This window comes from Anolis sagrei, chromosome 1 (assembly GCF_037176765.1).
Source record: "Anolis sagrei isolate rAnoSag1 chromosome 1, rAnoSag1.mat, whole genome shotgun sequence".
In the NCBI taxonomy this organism is placed as follows: domain Eukaryota; kingdom Metazoa; phylum Chordata; class Lepidosauria; order Squamata; family Dactyloidae; genus Anolis; species Anolis sagrei.
The window spans coordinates 299,260,150-299,277,307 of NC_090021.1; the positions used below are offsets into that span (position 1 = coordinate 299,260,150).

A 17,158-nucleotide genomic window follows, 5' to 3' on the forward strand; every position below is an offset into this window, starting at 1 on the left:
CTCGTGTTTAACTTGTTGTCCACAAGGACTCCAAGATCTTTTTCACACATACTGCTCTCGAGCCAGGCGCCCCCCATTCTGTGTCTTTGCATTTTGTTTTTCCTGCCAAAGTGGAGTATCTTGCATTTGTCCCTGTTGAACTTCATTTTGTTAGTTTTGGCCCATCTCTCTAATCTGTCAAGATCGTTTTGAATCCTGCTCCTGTCCTCTGGAGTATTGGCTATCCCTCCCAATTTGATGTCGTCTGCAAACTTGCTGATCATGCCTTCTAACCCTTCATTTAAGCCATTAATAAAGATGTATAGGGGCAGTGTGGAAAGGGCCTTAGATACCTGACTAAGCATTTGAGAAAGAGCAGGAGACTTTTTAGCTCGCAGTTTTCCCTTGGATTTGATTTTTTTTTTTTTTGCAGTCTGATTTTGTGTCTTTGGTTTGTTTTTTAAAAAGCTGGCTTTTTAAAAAGTGGTTTCATTTTCTGAATGTTGATCTATGAGTTTTAGCTATTTAGGGTGTCACATGATGACAGGATGGGATGTGACTCTAATAAATAAAATATTCATGTCTGAGGTATGAAAATCATATTGGGGGTCAAAAGCATTATAAATGCAGATAAAAGTATTTTTACATTGGGCATCATTAATTTGTACCAGAGAAATACATTTTAGGTGAATTTCATGGATTTGAGCTGGGATGGATAACTTGTAACCAGGTTTCTGCTCCTGAAATTGTCAGGGGACTTCATGGACTCCCAATATTTCCAGAAAATTAACTCCACCCTTGAAATGGCAGACACTTCACTTCTGATTTTGAAACATGGGTATTTTTTGTTGTTGAACTATGCAGGACCTATTTAAAAGGTGAATTACAGCTCCTTGAGGTTGAACCTTTCTGACCTCTGCTGTATGTAAAATGTTCTGCCATTGTAAATTGCTCTGTTCTGATTTTTATGCATTCATGCTTTTAAAACTGGCTTATCTGGTTGACTTTCAGATCTCTCAGGGAGGAACATAATTTAAATGTGTAATGTTGCTGCTAAGAAGATTTTGTAAAGTTTAACAGACTCCTTACATCATTTTTTGTAAGGGTAAGTTGAAAATTTTCTGTAAGATGTGGTCCAGAACATCTGGAGAACACCATGTTTCTTACCCTTGGTCTAAGTTTGAAACAATTTCAAATCAGGTTAGATTTAAAAATCTGGCTTCCCCAAAATGTCATTATTTATATTAGTGCAGATACAATAACTGGTCATGGTTAGAAGGAATTCACAGAAGAGATGAGGATTCGTGGGAAGGAAGTGTTGCTGTTGTGTGCCTTCAGCTATCTTGTAATCATTTTTTTTGTTTGTATGTACTATCACAGCTTTCCTGACGTATGACAACACTGTCATGGAATCTTCTTCGCACAGTTTGCTCAGAGGGGATTGCCATTGCATACCACTGAGGCTGAGAGAGTGTGTCTTGCCCAAAGCTACTGAATGACTTTCAAGGGCGAAGCAGTGATTTTGAACCCTGGTCTCCCAGGGGCCTAGTCAAACACTCAAAGAATTGGGTTGTTGTAGGTTTTCTCCTGACGTTTTGTCTGCATCTATGGCAGGCATCATTAGAGGTTGTGACGTACTCACAACCTCTGATGATGCCTGCCATAGATTCAGACGAAACATCAAGAGAGAATGCTTTTAGAACATGGCCATACAGGCCGAAAAACCTACAACAACCCAGTGATTCCGGCCATGAAAGCCTTCGACAACTCAAAGAATCATACCATATTGGCTCTCTGTCCTTTTACTATAGCTTATAGACTGCATTACATTTCTTTGTCTTGTCAGCTCATTACTACCTTGCCTCAAGTAATATTCAGGGAGATGTATCGTCAGCAGACATATTACCAGATGGCAGTGAAACAGAGGAAGTGTGAAGTTCAGGTGGTTCAGGTCTTCAGAAATTTGAAGGAGAGACCAGATTGGTTTTGAATTAGGAGGTTTAAGGAGCAGGTTACACAAAATAAGGGATGGAGATAGGCTGGAGCCAGGAACGTGGGTTGTGTGACTTTGTAAATATTCTTGAATTGCAATTTTCAGTATTTCTCGCCATTGGTCTTGGTTGTTAGGTCTGGAGAGAGTCATACGAGTCTTACCTCTGCTTCAAATGAACAAAAAAAGCTTATATGTAGCCATAGAATGCCATCTACTTTCCCAGTAGCAAACCTCCTGCATTTTATTAAAAACTACCTTATAATTTCTTCCAACTTGCAAAAAGCAGTTTGTGGTATGAAATTTATTTATTTATTTATTTATTTATTTATCATATTTATATACCGCTTTTCTCAGCCCGAAGGCGATTCAAATCGGTTTACAATTAGCATAATTCAGTGCTCCCAACAACATAAAATATAATTAAAAACATTAACTTATAATATAAACCAGTGATTCCCAAAGTGGGCATTACCGCCCCCTGGTGGGTGCTGCAGCGATCCCGGGGGGGGGGGGGGCGTAATGACCAATGCATTTGGGGGCGCTGAAAGCATAAAAGAAAGAAGAGAAGACTTAGAAAAATTGATTTCCAGGGGTAGGCCAAATAAGTTTGGGAACCACTGATATAAACCATATAAAAACAATAGGAACAATAAGAACCATAAAACACAAGTCCTCAGCATCTCATTGCTAAGATCATTTTCCAGCCGCATCGTCCAATTGTTCTGTGGATCTAAATGAGCCTGTTACACTGCATTTGAAATTGAGGGAAATATCAAATTGGATTAGTCAGCAGTGCCCTTGTTGATGGTGGCAATGCAGAGTGTGAAAAAGAGCCAGTAAGGACTCTTGTAACATTAACTTGTAGTGGCATGGTCAGTGTGGAGTGCTGATAGAAGGCTCAGAAGTAGAACTGGAGCCAAACAATGAACAGCAACTCCTTCAGCCGTGTCCTCAAGGAACAACTAGAGAAGGAACAACTACTCAGCCGGTTGACTAAATGCAAGAGACTTCTGCTGAGTGGGCTGAGGAGGAATTAACTGTTCCTGTGTTTATAGAGTTAAGGAAAGAAAGGTCTCAGTTGTGAAGATCACTGAGGTTAGCTGAAAAGAGAGCCAGCAATAGGTAATACCTGTGAAAGTAGGATTTAAGAGGCTGGAGTTTGTTACCTGATTTTTGGCTGCAACGTCAGTGGTTGAGCCAAGATCCTGGACTCCTGATCTCTAGTGCTCCCTGGAGCCTACATCTGGATACCAGCTTTGGAACTCTGGACTCAATGTTGCATCTTGGATATTGTTGGTAATTGGTCCTTTATCCTGGAAGGACATTTGGATTTCCCTCTTGTGTATTCCTCTGTTTGATTTATTTGTGGACTATTCAGCTGGACCAGAGATTGTACATACTCTGCCTGTATCTAGGGATTGTGTCCTTGACATGTAGGATCATAGAAAAGGGCATGTTTAGAATCTTAAGGAGGAGGAAAGCATATATGCATGTTGCTAGTATTGAGAAGGTAAGGGTCAGGATGACCCTGGAAATCATTTGCTGTGTCTTATTCCCAATTCATCTTAAATTAAACATCCAGGAATAATGCAAATATGTTGTTCATACTGATTTGAGGGTATTGTAAGCATCATAATACAGGCAAATAAGAGCAAACAAAGAGATAAAATATTGAGAGTCAGGGATGAAAGCATGCCATTCTCCAGATATTGATACATTGTATATCCTGGAACGACTTTATTATTGGCTAAACTACCAGAACTGCTGGAACTTGTAGTCCTGTGACATCCGACAAGCCATATGATTCTTACCTAAACTAATCTCATAGCATTCCATGGTGTTTGTGTGAGGCTGTCTATGTATAATGTCAAAATATAATGTCAAAAGAGCATATAGTCTGCTATTTAACAAAATCCCGAGTATATAGCTCAATTCAGTGGCCCAAAACAAAATCAAAAGGAGCAGCCGCTCTCAAATGTAACAGTTCCAGGTCTAAACAAGGGTTCCACTGTATATAGGCTTCAGGGATACATACAATGAGATAAATCATACACAAAGTAAGCATAGAGTCATGAGGCTATATGTATACTGAAGTCAATAATGAAGATGGAGCAACACTCTCAGAAATCTTCATGGAATAAATCCAAATTAAGTCCAGTGAAAATGGAGCACTGCTTCTCAAAATAAGTCTCTGTAGGAAAAGTCCGAATGGCATTCAACAGGGGTGCCCGGGTATTTTTGTACCCTGTTTCGGGGAAAGCAGTCCCCTTCCTCAGGAGTTGATAAATTCAGCAACTCTAGACTCTTATCTATAATAAAACATAACATCACATAGAGTAACAAGTATTTTCCAGTACATGTTAGAAGGTACAAACAAAGTGGGCACCACGCTCAAACATTTTTCCAATTGTAACAGCAGTAATCTTATCTACCTTCTAACATGTGACTGTGGTTTGTGGTATATTGGAAAAACAACAAGACCTCTGAGAATTAGAATTTCTGAACATAAATCTAGAATAAAATGTTTATCTATGGAGTCCATCCTATATTCACACTTTACACAATACAAACATTCATCCAATTCCCTTAAATTTTGTGCTCTGGAATGCATCACACCAAAACCCCATATGGATTTGGAAAAACTACTATCCCAAAGGGAAATGTTCTGGATCTTTAAGTTGAAAACCCTTTCCCCTCAAGGACTTAACGAGTCACTTAATTTTAGCTGTTTCCTTTAAGTTTCTAACTACTCTTTATAAACCTGTGGATGACCCTTCAGAATTACTCGCAGTGTGAATTTACTTCTAGCAGAGTCACCTTTTGTATTAGCTACCTGGCATGATGTGAGTATATGTTATATGTTTGTTGTATCCATTATCTTTACTACTGTAATTGTGCTGGAAAATACTTGTTACTTTATGTGATGTTATGTTTTATTATAGATAAGAGTCTAGAGTTGCTGAATTTATCAACTCCTGAGGAAGGGGACTGATTTCCCCGAAACAGGGTACAAAAATACCCGGGCACCCCTGTTGAATGCCATTCGGACTTTTCCTACAGAGACTTATTTTGAGAAGCAGTGCTCCATTTTCACTGGACTTAATTTGGATTTATTCCATGAAGATTTCTGAGAGTGTTGCTCCATCTTCATTATTGACTTCAGTATACATATAGCCTCATGACTCTATGCTTACTTTGTGTATGATTTATCTCATTGTATGTATCCCTGAAGCCTATATACAGTGGAACCCTTGTTTAGACCTGGAACTGTTACATTTGAGAGCGGTTGCTCCTTTTGATTTTGTTTTGGGCCACTGAATTGAGCTATATACTCGGGATTTTGTTAAATAGCAGACTATATGCTCTTTTGACATTATATTCTGACATTATACATAGACTGTTTTGTGTTTGTGCTGATACCCTACAAGTACTCTGGGATATTGCATAGTTTGTGTGAGGCTGCCCTGAGTCCCCCTTTGGGGGGAGAAGGGCGGGGTAGAAATGCATGAAATAAATAAATAGCCCCTATAAAAAGGGAGGAAATTGCAGTTTCTACTGTAATAGCCTTCTGGATAGCCTACATGAGATATCGGTCAACTCAACTAGAATACCTTTCCCCACAGAATTCTTTCCTGTGAGAGATTTGGAGTAGTCCTTGAAACACTGACTCTTTCCTTTTTACTTTTGTTACACTAGCAGATGAATGTCTGAATGTGGACATGATTCCATAGTTATTTGAGTATAGAAACCTGTCTGATCTAGGAAATGCAACTTTCAAGAAATGTGTAGAGTTTAGGTAGCTGGGAACACCTCTTATTCCAGGCATCATTTTTTTCTTTGTTTCAATGAAGAAGTTGAGGAATGTAGGGGGCTATCACAAATCCTGCTTCTCAATGTTTTTAATAAGGAATTCTACTTTGGGAGTTTATGTCTGAACTTTTTTTAAAAGACTCACTTGATAGAGAAGAAAGCCAGGAAAAACTATATGGATTACCAGAAATGCTGGATACAGAATCTGAAGTGATCAGACACTTTCAATTAAACACTAGATACAGTGGTGTGGGTGAAGTGAAAAAATCAAAAGAAACAGATTGACTTCCTGTTTATTCCAGAACTTAAACTGCCAAATGCATATGATATAAAAGCAGTAATGGCAGCTTAGGCTTGGATTTTACCCACCTCTGACTTAGTATCAGGGTAGATTATGTATGATAATTCTTAACTGACATTGGCTCATACTATATTAGCAATTTTAGGATGCCCTATTTGTTTTTAGAAGCTACATCTGGGGCACTCTATAAGCTTCCATATAGGAGGCAAGAAGATAATTCAGTGTCATGTAAACATTGGGTCAAGGTAACAATGCTATCAGCATTCTGAGCAGATTCACCAGCATAATTCAAGTTGTGTGTCACACAGGAGAGCAGGAAAGAGCAAGTTATGCCTTTCTAAAGTCCTAGGAATATGTTTTAGTAAAAACACTTCATGCTATGTAGGAAGACAAACAACTCTCTACGGTCACTAAGCCATCTGTCATGCAGGAAACTACATCTGTCCTTCCTGGCTACAAATATGGCAATTAGTCTCTGAACCATGAAAACACTTCCCATGAACCAAGTTTTGCCAGGGACAAAAAACAGGTCTCACATGCAAATTCTAGCGAAGGAGTAGTTGGTATCCTATTGTTTCTTTCAGAAGAGAATACTAAACTAAAATTAACTGTAACATGTTAATATATTATCCAAGGTGATTTATAATATAAAGGACAGTGTTCACTGTTGACTGTTGGATAATAAATGCATGACTTCAGCAGCACTGAGAAACTACCTTTAATTTTACTAAAAAAAATCTAAGCTGCATGCAGCATGAACATATTCATACACAGCATAGCACTCAGATACTCTGTTTTTATCAGAAGCAGGGTAGTAGGGTGCACACCTTGTTTATAAGGCTTTTGACATTTAAATCTTCTTTATATTTCAGAATTGCGCAACACAGCATAAAAATAGGTATACTTTATAATAATAATAATAATACTTTAGCTATACCCCTGCCACCATCTTCCTGAAGGGACTCGGGGCGGCTAACATGAAGCCAAGCCCAAATAATTACAATAAAGCGAAGTAAAGTACATACAAAACAGATGATAACATCAAATAAAATAGTATTATAAAATTAGTAAAAAGGAAAGGTTATGTGCTTACTTTCTCCAAAGCTCTTTTCAGGTAGCCAGGGGTTCATGATTGGTTCTTCAGTTAATAATTTCAATAAACAGTGGGGAAATTACGTCTCAACAGTATCAGTAAGTAGTGGTGAGTGGGTCTCTTCTGTTATAGGTTCAGTATATGTTTTGCATGTATTTTATCTTACTCTGTAGGGATGACATGGGAAGGTGAATTCATCTTCCCTGAATAGTGTTGGCTGCTATTATTTGTAAAATAGGATTTTGGAAAATGGCATTCATAACCATTTGGAGACCATAACCTTTTGGAAAAGCATGACTTTCCAGAGGAGAGCCAAAAACCCGTTTGAGTAGACTCTTCTCAAGTGGTGTGCAACCAGATATAATATTCAAGGCAATTAACTTCAGTTGGTAGACTAAACCTATTGTCTCTGATCTGTTAGGAGAACAGAGAATATGCCAAGGCATAAAATAGCAGTGCTTCAGATGTGTTCTGCATACAAGTTAAAAAAGGTTGGGTGAGAGTATGCAGCCTTGCCGTACGCCTTTCCCAATCTTGAACCAGTCTGTTGTTCCGTGGTCAGTTCTTACTGTTGCTACTTGGTCCTTGTACAGATTCCTCAGGAGAGAGACAAGGTGGCTTGGTATGCCCATCCCACCAAGAACTTGCCACAATTTATTATGATCCACACAGTCAAAGGCTTTAGAGTAGTCAATGAAGCAGAAATAGATGTTTTTCTGAAACTCCCTGCCTTTCTCCATTATCCAGCGGATATTGGCAATCTGGTCTCTTGTTCCTCTGCCTTTTCTAAACCCAGCTTGAACATCTGGCAACTCTCGCTCCATGTATTGCTGGAGTCTTACTTGCAGGATCTTGAGCATTACCTTACTGGCATGAGAAATAAGGGCCACTGTACGGAAGTTTGAGCAGTCTTTCACATTTCCCTTTTTTGGTATGGGGATATAAGTTGATTTTTTCCAGTCTGATGGCCATTCTTGTGTTTTCCATATTTGCTGGCATATGGCATGCATCACCTTGACAGCATCATCTTTTAAGATTTTAAACAGTTCAGCTGGGATCCCATCATCTCCTGCTGCCTTGTTGTTAGCAATGCTTCTCAAGGCCCATTCAACCTCACTCCTCAGGATGTCTGGTTCTAATTCATTCACCACACCATCAAAACTATCCTCGATCTTCTGTATAGTCTCGCCACCTTCTCTTGATCTCTTCAGCTTCTGTTAGGTCCCTGCCATCTTTGTTTCTTATCATACCAATTTTTGCCTGAAATTTACCTCCAATGTTTCTAATTTTCTGGAAGAGGTCTCGTGTCCTTCCTATTCTGTTGTCTTCTTCCACTTCCATGCATTGCTTATTTAAAAATAGTTCCTTATCTCTTGTGGCTAACCTCTGGAATTGTCCATTTAACTGGGCATATCTCCCCTTATCACTGTTTCCTTTTGCTTTCCTCCTTTCTTGGGCTACTTCCAGTGTCTCAGCAGACAACCATTTTGCCTTCTTGGTTTTCTTTTTCTTTGGGACGTACTTTGTTGCCGCCTCCTGAACAATGTCGCGGACTTCTGTCCATAGTTCTTCTGGGACTCTGTTTACTAAATCTAGTCCTTCAAATCTGTTCTTCACTTCCAAAAATGAAGTAGACTTGGTAAAATAACGTATTTTGTTTACTCATAACTTTCGTGAGTCCAGCATAACACAGATACATAGCTTATCAGTCCAGTTTCAGATATGTTTGAAATAATCTCTTTGTGCAGATGGCACAGGACATCTTTCTTACAACAACAGTAGGCAGGGCCGGGGAGTTTAAAAGTTCAACCCTGCCCTGAAATGTGTCGGGTTAAAAAAGAAACATGGTTTACTCATAAATTGGTTAACCAGTAAAATTCATGAGTAAACCAGGTTTTTTTGGGGGGGGGGTTAGACCCCCCCCCCCCAGCTACAGTCCTGTAGACGTGTTTGCCTGAACAGTCCCAAAGTCTAAGAAGACTAACATGGAGTCTGAGGTCTGAGCAGTGTCAGATCAGATCATGTGGCCTGCAGCCCCTCCCACAACTTCTCAGGAAACATAGAGCAAGGGAAGCTGCATACTAGAACATACATACAATAAGTAAGCAACAAGATTTTATTTATTTATTTATTCACAATATTTCTATCCTTCCTTTCTCGAACCCGAAGGTGGCTCAAGGCCACTTACAACCAGCTTACAATATGCAAACAAATTACTAGGGAGGCTTGAAAAAGGTTGTAATAGCTCACATCCTATGTAATTTCCAACATAGGATGTGTTGCCAAAATCTAATTGTGTCTGCCCTATGGTTAGTCAGGTTTTGCTTATCTTTTCCCTATCATGCTTTGTGAGGTACAAATAAATATACTAGTAAAAAAGTAATTGTGTCTTTAGTGTGCTGTACAGCTTTATCAGAGTGCATGGAGAACTTTGGAAGCTTTCAGGTACTGCATTGACAGTAATATAATGTCTGTGGTTAATCAGTGAAAGAGGAAAAAGCTAGAACAGTTTTAAAGAATTGCTGCTGTATTCTGCATAATTGATACATTTTAGTAATTACTTTCAGTGATCTGACACAAATGATTAATTTCTAATTCGTATTATCATCTATACATTAACATTTGTCTTCTGCACGGAATATCAATTAACTGAAGCGAGACCTTGTTTATTTTTTTCTTTTAAATATTTGCAGTACAATAGAGGGAGTTAGGAAAAGTGCAAACCATTTATTTAGAGCCTGCATTTTATTGGAAATGTTTGGCAAATTTGAAAATAAATAAGAAACTTAACTGCTGAAGGAATTCCTTCTTAAACATTGTGGTTTACTGGTACAATTTTATTTGTCAATCTATTATTTCTTCTACTGTCTTCTCATGCCTAATAATATGACATTGTAACTATTTTACAAATAATTTGAAAAAAGTACAAGTAAAAAAAGAAAGATCTTTGTGCAGCTGACATTGGTTGTGAACTGGTTTGGTAATGGAGTTCATGAAGTTAATCCAAGATTTGATGAATTGATGAATTTTGGCTGCTATTTTTGAGTAGCAGAATCCTGTTTACTTAAAATCACAGACATACCTGTGATCCAGACATACTGGTAGTTGCTTGTTAGCTAACTGTGATTGTCACTGCTGGGTCAGAATGTTAATCAGAAACAAATTACACTGATATTCTGAATATTCTATGTGTTCATTAGCACCTTTAATGTACGCATGTTCTATCTTCTTCAAGATTTGAATTTGTTATTTTTTTCTAAAAAAGAAAGACTTCAGAAAGTTATGCATTACGAGGTCAATTTTCCTTTGCTCTCCAGATACCCTTAAGGTACCAGATCCTTTGTGATCCTGGAAGTGAAGGGGGATCAACTAGGGTTAGTACTTTGATGGGAGATCATCAGTGGATACTTGGTGCTGTAGGCCATATTTCAAGGAAGGAACTGGCAAAACCACCTTTGAGTCTATTTTGACTTAGAAAACCATATGTAATTCATCAAGTTACCACAACTTCACAGGGTAACTTGAAGGTGTGCGCGCACACACACACAATTTCTTTGGAATATAAAATTAAACTTTAGGTAATTGCCATTGATAAAGCATGTCTTTCTTCTTTTTCAGAAACATGGACAACCCAATATTGGACACCTAAGTTTATTACAAACATGATGATCCTTGAAGAACTAAAATCAATTTTGCAAGTTTGGAGATAAAATTTTAGTGTGTAGAAGCACTTTTAAGAATGAACACTACACCCAGTTGTGTTGGTACATACAGAAGGATGAGAAGAACACTATGATGGCAAAGAACAAAGAGCCTCGTCCCCCATCCTATGCTATTAGTGTGGTTGGACTTTCTGGAACTGAAAAAGACAAGGGGAACTGTGGAGTTGGGAAGTCGTGTTTGTGCAATAGGTTTGTGCGTTCAAAAGCAGATGAATATTACCCTGAACATACCTCTGTGCTTAGCACAATTGACTTTGGTGGACGAGTTGTTAATAATGATCACTTTTTGTACTGGGGTGACGTAATACAATGTGGAGAGGATGGAGTAGATTGCAAAATTCATGTTATTGAACAGACTGAGTTCATTGATGATCAGACTTTCCTGCCTCATCGGAGTACGAACTTACAACCTTACATAAAACGTGCAGCTGCAACCAAATTGCAGTCAGCAGAAAAACTTATGTATATTTGCACAGATCAGCTTGGGTTAGAGCAAGACTTTGAGCAAAAGCAAATGCCCGAAGGAAAGCTAAATATTGATGGATTCTTATTATGCATTGATGTAAGTCAAGGATGCAATAGGAAGTTTGATGACCAACTTAAATTTGTAAATAATCTCTATATTCAGCTATCAAAATCTAAAAAGCCTATAATAATAGCAGCAACTAAATGTGATGAATGTGTGGAACATTATTTACGAGAAGTTCAAGCATTTGCTTCAAATAAAAAGAACCTTCTGGTAGTTGAAACATCAGCAAGATTCAATGTCAATGTAGAAACATGTTTTACTGCACTGGTACAAATGATGGATAAAACCCGTGGTAAACCTAAAATAATTCCCTATCTGGATGCCTATAAAACACAGAGACAGCTTGTTGTGACTTCAACAGATAAATTTGAGAAACTTGTACAAACTGTGAGAGACTATCATGCCACTTGGAAAACAGTTAGCAACAAACTGAAAAATCATCCAGATTATGAAGAATACATTAATTTGGAGGGAACCAAAAAGGCCAAAAATACATTTTCAAAACACATAGAGCAACTTAAACAAGAACATATAAGAAAAAGAAGAGATGAATATATTAATACATTACCAAGAGCTTTTAACACACTTCTGTCAAACCTTGATGAGATTGAGCATTTGAGTTGGTCTGAAGCTTTGAAACTTATGGAGAAAAGGCAAGATTTTCAACTATGTTTTGTCGTGCTGGAAAAAACCCCATGGGATGAAACTGACCATATCGATAAAGTGAATGACAGAAGAATCCCATTTGACCTTTTGAACACAGTAGAAGCAGAAAAAGTGTATCAAAATCACGTACAGCATCTAATATCAGAAAAAAGGAGAGTTGAAATGAAGGAGAAGTTCAAAAAAACACTTGAAAAAATACAATTCATTTCTCCTGGTCAGCCATGGGAAGAAGTTATGTGTTTTGTAATGGAGGATGAAGCTTTTAAATATATTACAGAAGCAGATAGTAGAGAAGTCTATAGTAGGCATCAACGAGAAATAGTTGAAAAAGCCAAAGAGGAGTTTCAGGAAATGCTTTTTGAACATTCAGAACTGTTTTATGACCTGGATTTGAATGCAACACCAAGTACTGATAAAATGAGTGAAATTCATGCAGTTTTGAGTGAAGAGCCTAGATACAAAGCTTTACAGAAACTTGCACCTGATAGAGAGTCTCTTCTTCTTAAACACATTGGGTTTGTATATCATCCTACTAAAGAAACATGTCTCAGTGGCCAAAACTGTATGGACATTAAAGTAGAACAGTTACTTGCTGGCAGTCTTTTGCAATTGGACCATGGTCGTGTACATTTTTATCATGATAGTGCCAACATTGATAAAGTAAATATTTTCATTTTAGGTAAAGATGGACTTGCACAAGAGCTGGCAAATGAGATTCGGACACAATCCACAGATGATGAATATGCCTTAGATGGAAAAATATATGAACTTGATCTTAGACCGGTTGATGCAAAGTCACCTTATCTTTTAAGTCAGTTATGGGCTTCTGCCTTCAAACCACATGGGTGTTTCTGTGTGTTTAATTCAATTGAATCACTTAATTTTATTGGAGAATCAATTGGAAAAATCAGGGCTGAAGCATCTCAGATAAAAAGAGACAAGTATATGGCCAATCTTCCATTTACATTAATCCTGGCTAATCAGAGAGAAAGTGTTAGCAAGAATTTGCCAATCCTGAGACATCAAGGACAACAATTGGCAAATAAGTTGCAATGTCCTTTTATAGATGTCCCTGCTGGTACTTACCCACGTAAATTTAATGAGACTCAAGTAAAACAAGCTTTGCGGGGAGTTCTGGAAGCCGTTAAACATAACTTTGATGTTGTAAGTCCTGTTCCTACAATTAAAGACCTCTCAGAAGCTGATTTAAGGATTGTTATGTGTGGCATGTGTGGAGATCCCTTCAGTGTAGATCTTATTCTTTCACCCTTCCTTGATTCCCATTCTTGTAGTGCAGCCCAAGCTGGCCAGAATAATTCGCTAATGCTTGATAAAATTATAGGTGAGAAACGGAGACGAATTCAAATAACAATATTATCATATCATTCTTCAATTGGTGTAAGAAAGGATGAACTCGTTCATGGATACATATTAGTTTACTCTGCCAAAAGAAAAGCATCTATGGGAATGCTTCGAGCATTTCTGTCAGAAGTGCAAGATACAATTCCTGTGCAGTTGGTGGCTGTTACTGACAGTCAAGCAGACTTTTTTGAGAATGAAGCTATCAAGGAATTAATGACTGAAGGTGAACATATAGCAACAGAGATCACTGCTAAATTCACAGCCCTATATTCTTTATCTCAGTATCACCGCCAAACTGAGGTTTTTACATTGTTCTTCAGTGATGTTTTAGACAAGAAAAATATGATTGAAAATTCCTATATGTCTGATAACGCAAGAGAAGCAACACACACAAATGAAGATGTGTTTCTGCATTCCCCCAGAGGGAGCTCTCTTGCTTACAATTATTATCCAGATTCAGAAGATGATACAGAAGCCCCACCTCCTTACAGCCCAATTGGAGATGATGTACAGCTACTCCCGACACCCGATCGCTCAAAATACCGATTAGATTTGGAAGGTAATGAATATCCTACTCATAGTACACCTTTGAACTGTCATGATCATGAACGCAACCATAAAGTGCCTCCTCCCATAAAACCGAAGCCAATAGTGCCCAAGACAAATGTGAAAAAACTAGATCCAAACCTAGTAAAAACTATTGAGGCAGGCATTGGTAAAAACCCAAGGAAACAATCTAGAATGGCTTTGGCACCAACTGATGATCTTGATCCGTCTGATAATTATGCAGAACCAATAGACACTGTTTTTAAGCACAGAGGTCTTACTGATGATATCTACGTAATTCCAGATGATAGTCAGAATCGTGTGGTTAAAATTCGAAATTCATTTATTATAAGTAATGCCCAAGGAGATGAAGAAAATGGCTTTCCTGATAGAATGTCAAAGACCCAAGGTGAAAGACGACCTTCAAAATACAAATACAGATCTAAAACGCTATTCAGTAAAGCCAAATCGTATTATAGGAGAGCACATTCAGATGCAAGTGATGATGAAGCTTTTACTACATCTAAAACAAAAAGAAAAGGAAGACATCGTGGTAGCGAAGAAGATCCACTTCTCTCTCCTGCAGAAACATGGAAAGCTGGTATTGATAATCCTGCTATTACATCAGATCAAGAATTAGATGATAAAAAGACGAAGAAGAAGACCCAGAAGGTGAAAGAAGATAAAAAAGTAAGTTTAAAAAAATTAAGTTTTTACTTTCTAAGCCACAATGTCTTTATGTTGTATCAGAATGTTTTTATAGTAGTACCCCATTTTCCTTCTTATTAAAGCTGATGTATATATTTCTATCAGGGTATTTGGGATAGTAACATATTCGTAATTAGTAATGTATGATTACATTTTTCCTTCAGTCAGTAATTGTTACTGTTGGAGAGAATAATTTGAACTCCTTTGGTGTCACATCAAAAACTATAGTTTGGATCACTTTCTGTCTCTGGACTAAATCAAGAGAGGAACATCCATGTGTGAAACTAGTCTATTTGCTGTTTCAAGAGAACACTCTTTGTCTCTCTAGCAGTTCCATGTACATCCCAAAATTTGCTCAACTTTTGAGGACAACGGGGAGGCAAGAGAAGGGATGACGGTTCTGGCTAATACAACATTGGAATTAGGCATTTGGATTATAATGAATTCAGTGTAGCATTATGGTTATTGGTACAGTAAGTCCTCTATAGGCGTAGGACCCTCTGGGAAGGTGGAAAAACCGTGATTTTTTTTTAAAACCACTTTTTTTTCTGATAGAATACAGGCAGCCCCCAATTATGAGCAAGATAGGTTCTGTATGCTTGTTCTTAAATTGAATTTGTATGTAAGTCGGAACAGGTACATTTTAAAAGTGTAACTCCAGCCAAATACAAAAATTGGATAGCATAGAGAAGAGTTAACATCCCTGTGGTGTTTGTTTTGCGGTGTCCCTGTACAGAAGATTTCATCTTACTTTCTGTCCCTGTGATAATTGGATTTTGAAAAAAAATGGCTTGTGGAAACAAGAATTAGGGACAAAGCTTCAATGGATAAACATTTCCTTATGATAAACCCTTACAGAAGTAAATTTTCCTTCCTGGGCATAGATTTCTCTCACTTCTTGTTGTCTCATCATCATTTTTAACTATGAGTCATCTGTAAGTCGGATGTAACTCTGGGATTGCCTGTAATTCTCTAGATTCTTCTGAATGAATATATGATGACTGTCAAATCATTTGCAAGGTGAATGCCAAATCATGTGCTAAGATCTATAAATCTAGATGTTGTCCATAGTGTCATGCTGAAGGAATTAGATATTGCTGGAGAAAATATATTACAAATTCAAAAAAATGAAATCGGCAAAGGTTAAACCCTCAAAGGTGGAAGGGTGGCTACTGTATTCTTGGCCATCATGTAGAAGATAAACTTACATAATTTTCAAATGTCAGAGAAGTTACTAGGCCAGGATTTGAAGTGACACTTTTCTAAACTGAATATAACAACTGACGTTTTTACATTGTACTTAATGTGTTTTGTGTGTTATCAGTAGTGTTTGGAAATGCCTCAATAATTTTGATTTATGAATTAAGAGTCATTATTATTTTTCTAATAACACATTTTTATGTGCACTGCCTGGCCATATCATTTAACTCAGTATATATGTTAGGGGCAAGTCATGAAGCATGTTCAGGAATGCAGTGTTGATATATAAAATTTCCTGGTAGTCAGATAGTCCTGTTGGATATAGTATGATTAACTTGTAGCTTCCTATGTGACAAATGTTTTTTGGCTATATATTGTGCAGAGAAATGTATGAGGTTTGCTAAAGTGACAAATACCATTATTTAATTGGGATGCATCTACACTGAATTAATTCAATTTGATACCACTGTAACTGCCATAGCTCAATGCAGTGGAATCATGTGAGTTGTAATGTGGTGGACCAGTCCTCTTTGGCAGTGAAGGCTAAAGAACTTGTAAAAGCTACAATACTCATGATTCAGTAGAATTTAGCCATGACAGTTAAATTGGCATCAGATTGCATGAGTTCTATGGTGTAGATACAGTCCATGTCTATGATTATTTGACAAAAACAGATGTAGAATTTAGTTCACAAATACTTTAGTTCAGTAGCATTAGAAAGAGCTATGTTTGCTTACTGGTCCTTTTAATATGTTTAACAGATTCGATCTTCTGGTTGGTTTTGGAAAGGCAGTTGTCTTCAAGGAATGAAGAGAATTTACTTATTTATAACTTTTTATTTAGTTTGACAAAATGGCAAAGCAGTTACTTGATTGTCTATACGTATGTTTCCCATACATAGAGAAGAATCGTTTGGGATTTAAAAGTTATTTAAGACTTTATTTGCTTCTTCTTGGAGTTTTTTTCAATGTGCAAGAAGTTAGATATTCTGACCACATCTGACAGGGTAGAATGCGCTTGGGTTCTCATATACCTCCAGGTATTGGCCTGTAAACTTCCTCATCCTTGATTGTGCTGGCTGCTTCTTTTGAGAATTTAACACCTATTGCAGAAAAAATAGTTCCCCAGCTCTGGAGCAGATTATAGAATTTGATTAGCCTTAGCAGAGGTTGAAACTTTTCAGGCATGAGACGGTTTGAAGAAATTACCTATTAAGCCCAGAGAATAGCGTAAAGTGACAGATCTTGTT

The 17,158-nt window shown here is 37.6% G+C and overlaps 1 protein-coding gene across 1 annotated transcript in view; it reads left to right on the forward strand.

Annotated features, from left to right (window-relative positions):
* Positions 1-17,158, forward strand: part of ARHGAP5 (Rho GTPase activating protein 5) — a 57,533-nt gene that overhangs the window by 10,090 nt on the left and 30,285 nt on the right. Inside the window, 3 exon segments of the mRNA XM_060759487.2 lie at positions 10,795-14,394; positions 14,396-14,530; positions 14,533-14,691. Of these exon segments, the coding sequence (XP_060615470.2) occupies positions 10,969-14,394; positions 14,396-14,530; positions 14,533-14,691 (3,720 nt within the window). The 5' untranslated portion in view covers positions 10,795-10,968.